We start from the raw sequence: 13,138 nt of genomic DNA, 5'->3' as shown, positions 1-13,138 counted from the left end.
GAAGCAACCCCCTTGTAAAAGTAAGAAAGGAAGCGTATATATTATGGGAGGATGAGGTTTCATTCTCATCGACTTTCGCTCAAGATCTCTCCTTCGCATAAGGACAAGGAAGTGCGAGGTGACTTGAAGGAATGCGCATTCCTCATGCGCATGAGGAATAAAGGAACTTCGCATATTTTGGAGGCTTGGTTATGTGAAGTAAGGATTCGGTTGAGGGAGTTTTGAACTCGGTTTATGCAGGGCTTAAAGGAGGAGATTTTGTGCACGGGTTGAGCACGCTCCTACCTTGAAGAAGTTAGCATATGCTTTGTAAAGGTTTCTTATACCTTGTTGTATTATTTCTAAGTGTTGGTCGTGGGATTGGCCCGACACACTTGCACATTTTTATTATTGAAAAGATCATAATATATTCGGGCAGACTTTACCGGGAGTTGCCCCTCCCAGTCTTCTCGGTCGTTTTGCAATTGTTATTCGGTTAAATTGCATATGATAATATTAAGAATGGTTTATGAAGATTGATGAAGATTAATGCTTATGATTATAAGTGAAGATATGTTTATATCGGTTTAAAGCTGATTATATTGGTTAAGGCGTAGCCCATAAACGTTAACTTGTTAAAAAGGGAGCGTTCGGTGGTGCCGCACCCCGCCAGGCACGGTCAAAAAAATTGCCGTAGACTTGGGGGCGTGACAACCCCGGTCAGATCGAAGCGGCAGCGATCATGGAGCACCTCCTAGATGGCAGCTCATACATGAAGGCTGCCGCTGCGAAGAACAAGGAGGCCGACCCGTTGTCAAAGCCGAAGAAGGACCGCTACGCTCTGTACACCTCCCCACAGTGGCTCGGCTCGCAGGTGGAGGTGATACGTGCCTCGACTCACATGGTGCAGCGCGAGATCAACTCCGTCAACGACAACCCCATCATCGACGCCGCCGGCAACAAGGTGCTCAACGGCGGTAATTTCCAGGGGACGCCTGTCGGAGTCGCCATGGACAACGTACGCCTAGCTCTCGCTGCCGTGGGCAAGCTCATCTTCACCCAGATGTCGGAGCTCGTCAATGACTTTTACAATAAAGGTCTCCCATCGAATCTCAGCGGTGGGCCCGACCCCAGCCTGGACTATGGTTTCAAGGGTGCCGAGGTAGCCATGGCCTCGTATACCTCAGAGCTCCAATTTCTTGCCAATCCGGTGACCACACATGTCCAGAGCGCAGAGCAACACAACCAGGACGTCAACTCCCTCGGTCTCATCTCCGCCCGCATGACGGCCCAGGTCGTCGAGATTTTGAAGCTCATGACTTCGACGTACCTCGTGGCGCTCTGCCAGGCCATCGACCTACGACACCTGGAAGAGAATCTACATGCCGCAGTCCGACAAGCTGTCGGAGAAGCCTGCAAGAAGACCCTCGTTGTGGGACCCCGAGGAGAGCTCCTCCTCCTAAAGGCCGTCGACCGGGAACCGGTGTTCTCCTACATCGACAACCCCTGCAGCGCTACCTCCGTTCTGACCACGGTGCTCCGCCAGGTGCTCTTCGAACACGCGCTCGAAAAGACAACCGACAACAACGGTTCGATCCTTACCAGAGTCCCTGCATTCGAAGAGGAGCTCAAAGTCCGCATTGTTGCAGACGTTCATGAGACGAGGGCCGCCTGCGAAAAGGGAACCGCCCTCGTTCCCAACAGAATCAAGGACTGCCGCTCCTATCCGCTGTACGAGTTCGTGAGAGTGGAGTTGGGGACTTCGTTGTTGGTGGGCACCAATAGCCGCTCTCCCGGCGAGGACTTCGACAAGGTGTTCGTTGCTATCAACGAAGGCAGGGCGGTGGTACCGTTGTTCAAGTGCCTTGAGGGCTGGAACGGCGCCCCCATTCCTATTTGAATTTTGAATTAAACTAAATTAAATAAATGAAATGAAAGGATGCATTCAAAGACATTTCATTTTGGAATGTAATGCATTCAAAGATATGAGAGAAAGTTATGAAAATATGTTAGCATCAGTTTTTTTGACATTGTCTTTTTAGCGAGGGGATTGTTAGAAAGTTGGGTCAGCGCATCATTAATTTGAATAAAAAAAACACTGAATTAAAATTTGAATCAGAAAAAAAAATGAATTACAAAGAAAGAACTAATGGTCTCATAGACTATTTTTTGTCTCGTTAACTTTAAAATATCATTTCATATATTATTATAATCTCAATTTTTTTATTTCAAAAGGTCAACAGTATTTCTTATTTACGTTTCATTATTTCTTATTAGTCCGTGACAATACCAACACACACTCTAACAATCCAATTAAGAAATTCTTTTTTATGTGTCATTATTTCTGGTTAGTCCGTGACAATGCCAACGCACCTTATTTGTGTCATTATTTCTTATTAGTCCGTCACACTACCACGTCGATGGAAAGGATTTTTTGGGTTTTAGAATTGGATTTATTGTCTGTTGTGGTCGTGCTCTGCGGATTAGGGTAAAAGGGTTACAAGTGGTTTGTATTGATCAGGGTGATGTATTATGTATTTGAGCTTGGTTTTTTTTAATTCAAAGATTTTTTTCACTTAAGATGAGTTTTTTTATTAGGGTTAAAGTGTTATATTTTATTTAAACATATTCTTTTTAGAAAGGTTTTCCATGCATAGTTAATTTTATCTAATTTTATTTCAATAAATGTAAAAAAATTTGTAAAATATTAATAAAATGTAAAATATTGAATAAGAAAATGTAATCATTTATTTTAAATTATAATTTTAAAATGAATTATATTTATCTTAAATTATAATTATAAACTATGTAGATGATGGTATAATTGGAAAAAAACATGTTGACAAGTCTTAATTTATTCAAGTGATTGGAAGTCCAATCCCCCAAGATATGTCTCATTCTTAACTAGCAATTTTTTTTGTTTTTAATTGATTATAAAGTAGGGCATTTTTTTTCTTATTTGCATGTTGACCACTAATTTTGGAAATGCTTTTATTTTTCTTTGTTTGAAATGAGCCAATAAAAGATTGTGTAATTATGTGAATTTAACTTCTTTTTTAAAATAAACATTATTTATATATAAATTACTCAAATTTACCCTTCCAAAAAAATCACCAAATTTCAAACAAATTTAATGTTAAAAATACTAAAAAAAAAAAAAAACATATAATAATTAAACCAACACGAAAACTTCTTTCCAGAATTTATCCTAATCAATGTCCTAATGTGTTGTGCTCATTGATTGTGCCAAGCAATATGTTGCCCTGCACCACTTGTTTATGTGTAGTAAAGTATGTTGTAAAGCATAGTTTGTCTAGGTTTAATGGTTATGAAGGTGTTCTTCTCTCTAAAAATTTAGAGATTAAAATTAGAAAAAAGTAAAGTATATATATTTATATATTTTAGTAATGAAATCATTGCTTAAAGATAAATTATTTATCTCACAAATAACAAAGTTGTGTTTAACTTAGTATTTAAATTAAATTATTATTCTATAAACATATTTTCTTATATATATAGCTTCAAAATAATTTCTTATTAATTTATGGAACATAACGCTCATCTTATTAATTATCAAAATTACTTAATATAATATTATATTTAATTTAGAAATTGTTTTTTTTTTTTTTTTTTTTTCTATATAACAATTACAAAATGAACGTGATATAATAATGATCCTTAAATTATTTATATAACATGAAGGTATGTAATAAATAATTTACTCGCGAAATATGAATCAATTCATTTTCATTATTTCTATGGGCTAGATTACATAAACATATAATATGAATACATGTAATGAGTTTATTATTTGTATTCGTTAAATATAGAATTATATAACATGTTATATGTGATTAATAATTTATTAAGGAGATATAAATCGATTGATTAATAATTTATTAAGGAGATATAAATTAATGAATTATTGAGTATGGTAGAGGAATCAAGAGTCAAGGGTAAAATTCACAAGCACATCTCATCTACCTACATAGCTCTCATTCCTAAAAAGAAGGAAGCCTCCTCTTTTTTGGATTTTAGGCCTATATCACTGTGTAATATCATTTATAAAATCATATCCAAAATCATTGCGGGAAGAATTAGGGGTACTCTATCCAATTACTTGACTCAGGAACAACATGGGTTTCTTCAGAAAAGGAATATCATGGAGGCGGTTGCAAGCACACAGGAAAGCCTGCATTCAATACATATAAAAAGAATGGCGACGACCATTTTGAAAATTGACCTCAAGAAAGCCTGTGACTGCCTTGACTGGGGCTTCTTAAGATGTCTTCTCATAAAAATTGGCTTAAATTCTCAATGTACAAATTGGATAATGGCTTGTGTGGAAAAAGTAAATTATGCTATCATTATCAATGGTTTACCATCTACTTTTTTCTTGGCTACTAGGGGTCTGAGACAGGGGTGTTCTCTATCTCCTCTCTTGTTTATTTTAGCTATGGATTCCTTAAGCCTTCACATCAAAAGAGCGGTCATGGAAAAAATATGTCACCCACTGGTGATCAACAGAGGAAATTTCATATCACATAACTTATTTGTGGACGACATCTTGATTTTTGGTATGCTCTGTCGGCTCACTTGGAATTGCTTACATGAGATTTTGGAAAAATTCCAAAAAGTTACGGGCCTCTTTATAAATGATAGAAAATCCTCTTTCTATCATGGAGAAGTTAATAGAGAATTTATAGAGTACCTGGTTCAACTGTTCAAGATTGAAGCAAAGTCCATAAGCGATGGCATGAAATACCTGGATTTTCATCTAAAACCAGTGGGCTACTCAAAATCTGATTGGCTATGGATTTCAGACTGATTCTTCAAAAGGATAAATGGATGGGAATACAAGTGTCTCTCCATAGCAGGAAGAGCAGTTTTAGCTTAAGCAGTGCTGGCTCAAATATCAGTTTATTGGGCTCACCTATTTCATATTCCGGCCAGTGCCATTCTTCTACTAAACAAAATGACTACAAATTTTATATGGGGAGGAAATAAGGAGAAAAGAAAATTTCACTTGTCCAAACTATCAGACCTTACCCTCCCTAAGAATCAGGGGGGATGGGGAATTATGGATCTCAGAACTTTTGGGAGGGCTTTGTTATGCAAATCATTATGGAGAGGTGTGTTTGTGGATAGTTTATGGAGCAGATCCATTAAGAAGAAGTATATGGCAAGTAGAGATATCTCGTTTTGGTATAGGAAGGGAACAATAGGGTCTTCTCAAGGATCAACCATCTGGATGAGTTTTAGAAAAATTCAATCATTTTTCCTACAGAACCTGGCCTAGAGCTTACAAACAGGGAATAAGGTAATCATTGGTCTTGACCCTATATCAGGTGGGGCAGATGATATTAATATAGCAAGGCAACTAATTGAGTTTTTCCATCGAAAAGGGATTTTTACCTGGAATCAGCTCATCTCAGATTAGCAAGGGCCTTTCCCTATTTGGAAATCTGCTTCGTCATTGGGCTTAAAAGATTCTTTAGCTCAACAGTGGACTCAGATTCAGTGGATTATAAGGAACAGGTGCATCTATAGAACTGAAGCTAAGGATATTCTCATCTGGAAGGGGAATGGTGGAAAGGACATTGCTATTGTTAAAGATATGTACTCAATCCTTATCAGGGTTCAATCTTCGTAATCACTTATCATTTTTCCCTTATCATTATGGAAAACTAGGAGCCCTCATAAAATCATCATTTTTTCCTGGTTAGTATTCCATAACGAAAATCTAACGTGGGAAAACTTGCAAAAGAGGAACTGGTCAGGACCTGGAATTTGTTTAATTTGTAAAGCAGAGGCTGAAAACAACCTTCACATGTTTTTGAAATGCATTCACACTCTCCAGCTTTGGAGGAACCTTGCTTCCTTTTTTGGTTTTAATTATGTTCTGCATCCTTCACTAAAAGAAGCTCTTGTTTGGTGGAGCAACCAGAAAGCAATTTGGAGAGGTCCTCAACTAGTATTTTGGTCAATCTGGAAATGGAGGAACAACACTTTGTTCCAAAACAGAAAGGAAGCTTTTAGGTCTGTCTTTGAAAACATAATCACTTTTTATATCTCTATTCCTCTCAAGATTTCTCAGCATATAATGGAAAAATCAAAGGAGTAGACAACAAGTCATATGAATCTCCCAAGAGCTTTTTTTGATGGGGCGACACAAAATGGCATATGTGCTTGTGGGGTCTTCATAGTCATGGAAGAAGATCAGCATTTTTCTATATACTGGAATGGGGGAAAAGGAACTAACAACAAGGTCGAGGCTATGGCATTATCAGGGCTACTTTACTTTAGCTTATTCCTAAATATTCGGTCTTTACAGATCTATGGAGACTCTAAAATGATTATAGACCATGTCATAGCAAAGAGTATTATAAAAAATCAACACCTTTCTGGATGGATGAACAGAATTGACACACTATGGAGAAGGAGAAAGGATTATTCTATTCATCATGTCAAAAGATCCCAGAATACCCAAGCAGATGACTTGTCAAAGAAAGGGCTCCTAACTCAAATGGGCAAATGGAAAATGGACATAAAAATGGAAGCTGAAACATATTCGATTCAGGACTTTTCTCTACCTGGCTCTTAAATCTTCTATTTCATGTCATCTCCCAGGTATGTTTCAAAGCAACTGTTTTTTCTTGTACATAAGGCATACTTTCGCCCAGCTGGCAGATGTCGACCTCATTTGGGATTTTTTTTCCTATCTAGGCAATCAATCTGGTAAAAGCATTGTTTTCCCTCTGGTTTATGCTCCAGTACCCTTGGGAATTTTAGGCTTTCAGGCAATTTTGCTCAACATTATTCCTAATCTAGCTGTACAGCCAAGTTATTCTCTCATCTCAGTCTATACTCATGTATTTATAAGTTTATCTGATTTTTAATACTTCTGTTTCATGTCATCTCCCAGGTATGTTTCAAAGCAACTATTTTTTCTTGTACATAAGGCATAATTTCGCCCAGCTGACAGATGTCGACCTCATTTGGGATATTTTTCCTATCTAGGCAATCAATATGGTAAAAGCATTGTTTTCCCTCTGGTTTATGCTCTGGTACCCTTGGGAATTTTAGGCTTTCAGGCAATTTTGCTCGACATTATTCCCAATCTGACTGTACAGCCAAGTTATTCTCTCATCTCAATCTATACTCATGTATTTATAAGTTTATCTGATTTTTAATACTATCAAGCTTTTTTCATACTAAAATAATTAAATAAATAAATAAAAATTAAATTAAAAAATTAAATAAATAAATTAATTAAAAATAAATAAAAATAAATAAATAATAAATTAAAAATTAAAATAAATAAATAAATAGAATAAAATAAATAATAAAAAATAAAAAATGGTTGCCTCCCTTTCCTTGATATTCTTATTTCTAAGAATAGTGATGGTTCCCTCTCCCACCAAGTTTTTCGAAAGAAAATGCATACGGAGCAGTATCTTCATGCCAGTTCCCACCATTTCCTAGCTCAGAAGATGGGGGTTCTCAATACCCTTGCTACTCGGGCCCTAAGGATCTCGAATAAAAAGAGTTTTGAGAAAGAAAAATCCCATCTCCTTGATGTCTTTGTTGAGAATGGTTATAGTAGATACATGGGTCAGAAGGCTTTCCTAAAAGCTGCCAAGAATTCTCTTGCTAAAAGGGAACCGAAGGAGCGGATTCCAGGTGTCCATCTTCCATTTGTTCAGGGGACCACTGATAAGATTGCAAGGATTCTCAAGATGCATAGTGTCCCTGTAACCTTTAGGCCCCTTAACACCATTCGTATGTCCCTCAGATCAGCAAAGGATCCTATCGACCCTAAAGATATGAAAGGGGTATATATTATCCCTTGTTCTTGTGGGACCCCCTATATTGGTGAGACGGGTCACTCCATCAATCAAAGGATTAGTGAACACGCAGCTGACCTTAAGCATAGGAGATAAAAGTCTTCTGCTTTAGCTGAGCATGCAGAAAAAGCCAATCATCATGTTTGTATTGAGGAGGCTAGTGTCATTGCTAGAGTTTCGCAGTTCCATCATCAGAAATTTAGGGTTTGCAAGATGAGCTTGCATCCAGCGAGGTGATGTTGAGAGGAGCGTGATGTGCAAAACCCTAATTCGACTTGGTTCAAGGGTCCCATCAGGAACGTGAGAACCTGACATAACCATCAGTGGAAGCTGAAGTGCCTCAACTTCCTGATGAGTCCCTATACGTTCGAAAGGTGGGTCAGCAAATTTTGGTGGCTTTGTAAGATCAACAAATAGATAAGTAAGATAATCACCAGAGGCGTGAGTGAATATATTCCCAGTAAAATGAGAATTTCTGAAATCACCAGTTTGATCAAGTTGGGTATCTGACACATAAGGCTTTTCTTGGATTAGGAGCGAAAAGGGATTAATGAGAGAAACAACTTGAGTTGGGCAAGATGCATGGCCCTCTCCTTCACCTGTTAAATACTGCGAGTGGCAATGATCAGGCATAAGGGATTCAGACTATGCATCCCTTGATTGTGAAACATCACCCCCATGTACATGATTGCAACCAATGTGAGAAAGATAAAGATGTGAATGATCTGAAGGAACCGCTGGTGCAGTATACCCATTGACTAAATTAGGGTAGAATGGATGCGCAGGGTCAGATGAAGGGGCATCGATCGGACCCGGACTCGCATTCGGCTCATTTATGTTCGACAAAGAGAAATACGAATTTAAAGGCCTGATATTCTCCACGGATTTGATAAGACAGTCAACATTACATGAGACAATACCAACACCATCATGCACAGTTGAATGAGATCCCAGGATATAGTGCGACATATGTTGAATGGACTCGATCAGAACAGATATTATGTGATTTTCAGATTCCAAACCAAAAGAATGTATGAGGGATTTAGAGACAAGACCATCAGATTCGTTTCCTAGAAAGCACTGTTCATCGTTTGAACCATTTACGGTCACAATATTATTATGTAACAAGTCAAGAGGAGGATGAGAAATCCCACAAACAATAATCTCTTCCACGAGGGTTTGAGGTTGTTCCATATTCAAAGAGATAGGCCAAACAAAATTACAGGAAGAATCTGGACACTTTGTAATATGCAAATTATGATGATACTTGTGTGAAACAGGACTTGTTTCTAATTGAAAATGTTGTAAAGAAATGAGAACCAATCATTGAAAATTTATATTCAAATACATCCAGTCTACATCACTTTCAGGCAATTCAAAGCAAAGATGCACATATCTGAAATAAAAATCCTCTAAATATTATTTAGGTTTCATCCTAATCTCATTTATCCTCTTTAACACATCTTGAAAATCGTACCTATCAAATGCTTGTTGGATCTTACCAACAAGTTGCTCGAACGAATGAATGGACGTTGCTGGCAACGTGTGGCACCATTGCTTTGCACGACCATCAAGGGTGAGGGAGAGAAATGCGCAAGCAAACTCTTCATCGTCGATTTCAAAAGATTCACAAAACTTGAGGAAATCATAAATGTGCTTGTTTAAGGTTGTTCCATCCTCACCATCAAACTTTAACTGAGACAAGTGATGGAGCTGCTCCTCGGGGATGGAAAATCGGAAAATAGACAAACTAGATAAACGCCCTCGGAGCAAGATTTTGGTTGGAGCCATTAACAGATATGAGACTAAACTATAGGCTCCAAGGGCTTAGCTTGTCAACTAGCCCTCCTTCTAGTGCCAAATCTGTTGACAGGCTGGAATCCTCTGCCAATAGCAAGGGGGACCTCCCTGGTGTAAGTTCCCAACTATAGCCTACACCGTTTGTGATATGGGTCCCTTCCGGTATGTAGGCCCGACTGTTGTTCAGTTTTGTTGAGCTTGCTTCGGAAGGAGGCGAAATGATGCAGGAGCATTCAGGCCAAGAAGACTCAATGTATTCTAGTAGACATAGGGGTATTATATTTTCAAGGAAGTTGGGTTCCTAAGAGGGAATTAAATGTAATTATTAATGTTTTGAGTGATTTTAATGAGAGAAGCTAGAGTAGGGAATTAATTTAATCTTGTGAGCCATATTTGTAAATGTTCTCGAATATAGTAGAACATGAGAGATTTAGGATAGTTGAGAGATTGAGGGATTTGAGAATTGATTGTAATCCTAGATTAGGAGTCAGTTCATGAATTTATGGATTAGAGAGGAGTTTTAGGAACAAGGAAGAGATTTAGGAATTTTGTTAAGGAATTCATGGATCTAAACCTGGGATTGGTTTTAGAGTCCTTATGTATAAATGTAAGCCTAAAAGGCAAAGACGGGGGTTAGATAGGTTAGAAAGTCAGATAATTAGCTGGTTAAGCTAGAGTGTGGTTTTGAGCCTATGGGCAGAATGTAAACAGAGGCCATTGATATTAGAAAATTAGGCCGAGAGACAGAGTCTCAATCTGTAATTATTTGTTGTGTTTATATATACAGAGAGTGATTAAAATATGTATAAATGCATGATTGAGTGTTGAATGATAGATTGAGTGCAGCAGAGGATTGCATATATATATATATATATATATATATTTATGCAAGCGAAGTGTAGTGAACGCAAAGAGGTGGAGTTTGGAAAGACACGGAGAGAAGAGGAGAACGTGATAGAGGATCACAATGGATCTTTGAATCCATTATAAGACAAGGAAAAGCTCAGTAGAGGCAGAGATCAAAGGAGAATGCACAGAAATCAACCTCGGAAGTGAATTAAGTAGCGAAAGAGCCAAGGGCCGAAACCTTGAAGAAAATCCAAAACCACAGAAAACTGAAGAAATGCGCAAAAATCTAAGTGTAGAGAAAGGCGGAAGAAATGGAGTATGGGCGAATCATAGACGTTGGATCTTTATGATCAACGGTCGGGATTAAATCGCATCGGCGATCGAGAGATCTTGCCATCGGACAGACATCGGGCGCTAAAGTAATCAAGGTTTAATTGAGAAGCCGGACCCGAACTTTATTAGATTGGGAAATTATAATTTCCATCGGGTCTGTATAGTTGAATAACTGTTGGGCTTGTTATCAACCCGAAATTTGTGACTGTTGGATCTGCTAAGTGTAGATCAACGGTAGAGAACCGTCAGAGCAACTTTGGAGATAGGGAGAGTTAAGGACCATTGGATCGGAAGGTGGATCAACAGTGGGAATGTGATGGGATCGCAATATTTAAAGGAATAGACCTTGGCTTTAATACATGCGACATGCGATTATGCAAAGGGTCGATGAGAGCAGACCCGATAGGGAAATGAAGCATAGTTAATGTTATTTGGAATCTGGAGGTTAATCGCATATCGGAGGAGATGGGGAACACATGGTAATGTGACCCGCGGAGAAGCGATTGCCGATTGCGATAAAGGTAAACCTCGAGAAATGCGCCAAAACCATACCAGGGCGGAAAAGGTATGGTTGCGTATATATTTCCTTTGTAATTAGTCTATAAAGGATTAGGTGCGGTATATGGGATTTATATATAAGTCCAATGATGAAGGTTTAATGCGCGGCTTATGGGTTAAATAAAGGATAACGAAGGTTGTGAAGGGGTTTTAAAGTCCCGATATGAAGGATTGATATGGTATAATGTCCCGATAGGACAAAATATAATGAAGGACTTCAATAAAGTAATAAGTGAAGGATAAGGGGTGATTTAAGTCCGATACATGTTTAATGAATGAAGGGTTAGACCATGTTGGGCTTTAATAAATCATTCAGCATATGAAATTGATGGATGGGCCTTAAACCTTAGTTAATGAATATTTTAACTCAAGGAGAATTAAAATTTGTGGGAAAGACAAGATGTATGCATAATACATCTAAACTGTGGGTAAAGTAGGGGTAACCCTGTGCCATTTGGTATCAGAGCATAATTGTTATTGGAACAATTGATAGCAGAACAAAATAAGGGAATTTTGTAGAAAAGGACTTAGAACAAAGTTGTGTTTTAAGATGTATATGCAGGCAAGGGAGATCATATTTTAAACTAATGAATAGTAAGCACACAAAGATGATGTGTAGCAGAATTTGCAGATGCAAGAAAAGGAGGACAATCCATTCACAGTACAGGTAAATGGTGGAACAAGATCATGCAGAGATCTTGAAGGTGAGATGACATGTTTTGTTTGATTTGATTTGAATATTGGAGAATGTGTGGATTTTATATTGATGCACAGGTAACAGCATAAGGAGGTGAGAAGATTGCAGCAATAGCCTAAGAGCAAGGAGTGTTGATTGGTTCCAAAGGAAAGAACCAGAGAGATGCTGAAAGACTGAGCTCAAAGGAGAGAAGCTTAGTAAGACATATGTAGCAAGAAGGAGACTTATTACTGCAGAGATATTGTTGCAGATCACAAAAAGAAATTCCACAAAAGGATGTGGGTAGAATTTCCAAGGTAATGAAGGAAGCTGGTAAGACTTTCTAAGCGAAAGAAGAAGTGGTCAGAACCAAGTATTTCATGGTGATTGAAATACAAGAGGACAGTTGTGTTCTTGAGAAGGTGTAGATGAGTTGAAGCCTAAAGGAGCAGAGAAGAGTGCTCAAAGGAGGTTCCAGAGATAGAGAACCAATTGCTTACCAAAAGACTGAGTGAGGAGAGCTTGGTGAGGTAAGTGGCAGCAGGGAGGACTTGTTGTTGTAGAGGCTTTAATGCAGCTCATAGTAAGTGAGTAAGGAGCTCACAAAGATAGAGAAGAAGATGGCTACTGATAGTCATAGTAGAGGTTCTGAAGAAGACCACAGCAGAGGAAAGATGAAAGAAGAGGATGCCAAGGAAAATGACATGAGGATGAGTCAAGAGGAGCTTGACAAAGAGATGGTAGAAATGAAAGAACAACTCAATGTATTGATGATGATACTTGAGGAAAACTAGAGACAAGGTTGGGTCTTGAGGAAGAAGCCAGTGAGGTGGCATAAACTACAAAGGAGGCTACAAAAGAAGAGAAGTCAGCAGGTGAATATGCAATTAGCAGAAGAGTTGATGAAGCTTGAACAGGTATTGGGTGTTCAATTGAGATCTAAAGAACTCAGAGAAGCTGAGTTGGAAATTGAAGTATCCATTTGTGAACCAGAGCAGGGCGAAGTTCTGGGTGAAGATGAAGACTTGAAGACTGAAACTTCAAGTGAGATCAAAGGATCACAAGATTTTAAATCTGACAATTTGTTTATGTTTGC

At 38.2% G+C, this 13,138-nt stretch overlaps 1 protein-coding gene across 1 annotated transcript; it reads left to right on the top strand.

The window, feature by feature from the left end:
• The first annotated feature begins 706 nt into the window (after positions 1 to 706).
• On the top strand, positions 707 to 2,013 carry LOC149225490 (phenylalanine ammonia-lyase-like). The gene has a single exon (XM_089375099.1). It carries the CDS (start codon positions 722 to 724, stop codon positions 1,877 to 1,879), a length of 1,158 nt encoding a protein of 385 aa, XP_089231225.1. The 5' UTR covers positions 707 to 721; the 3' UTR covers positions 1,880 to 2,013.
• Positions 2,014 to 13,138: the final 11,125 nt, after the last annotated feature.

Source organism: Pinus tabuliformis, chromosome J, assembly GCF_031772625.1.
Source record: "Pinus tabuliformis cultivar Carrire ecotype Pingquan chromosome J, CPIR1, whole genome shotgun sequence".
Taxonomy (NCBI): Eukaryota; Viridiplantae; Streptophyta; class Pinopsida; order Pinales; family Pinaceae; genus Pinus; species Pinus tabuliformis.
The sequence above is the reverse complement of the archived record's forward strand: the minus strand, read 5'-3'. Positions and strand labels throughout refer to the sequence as shown.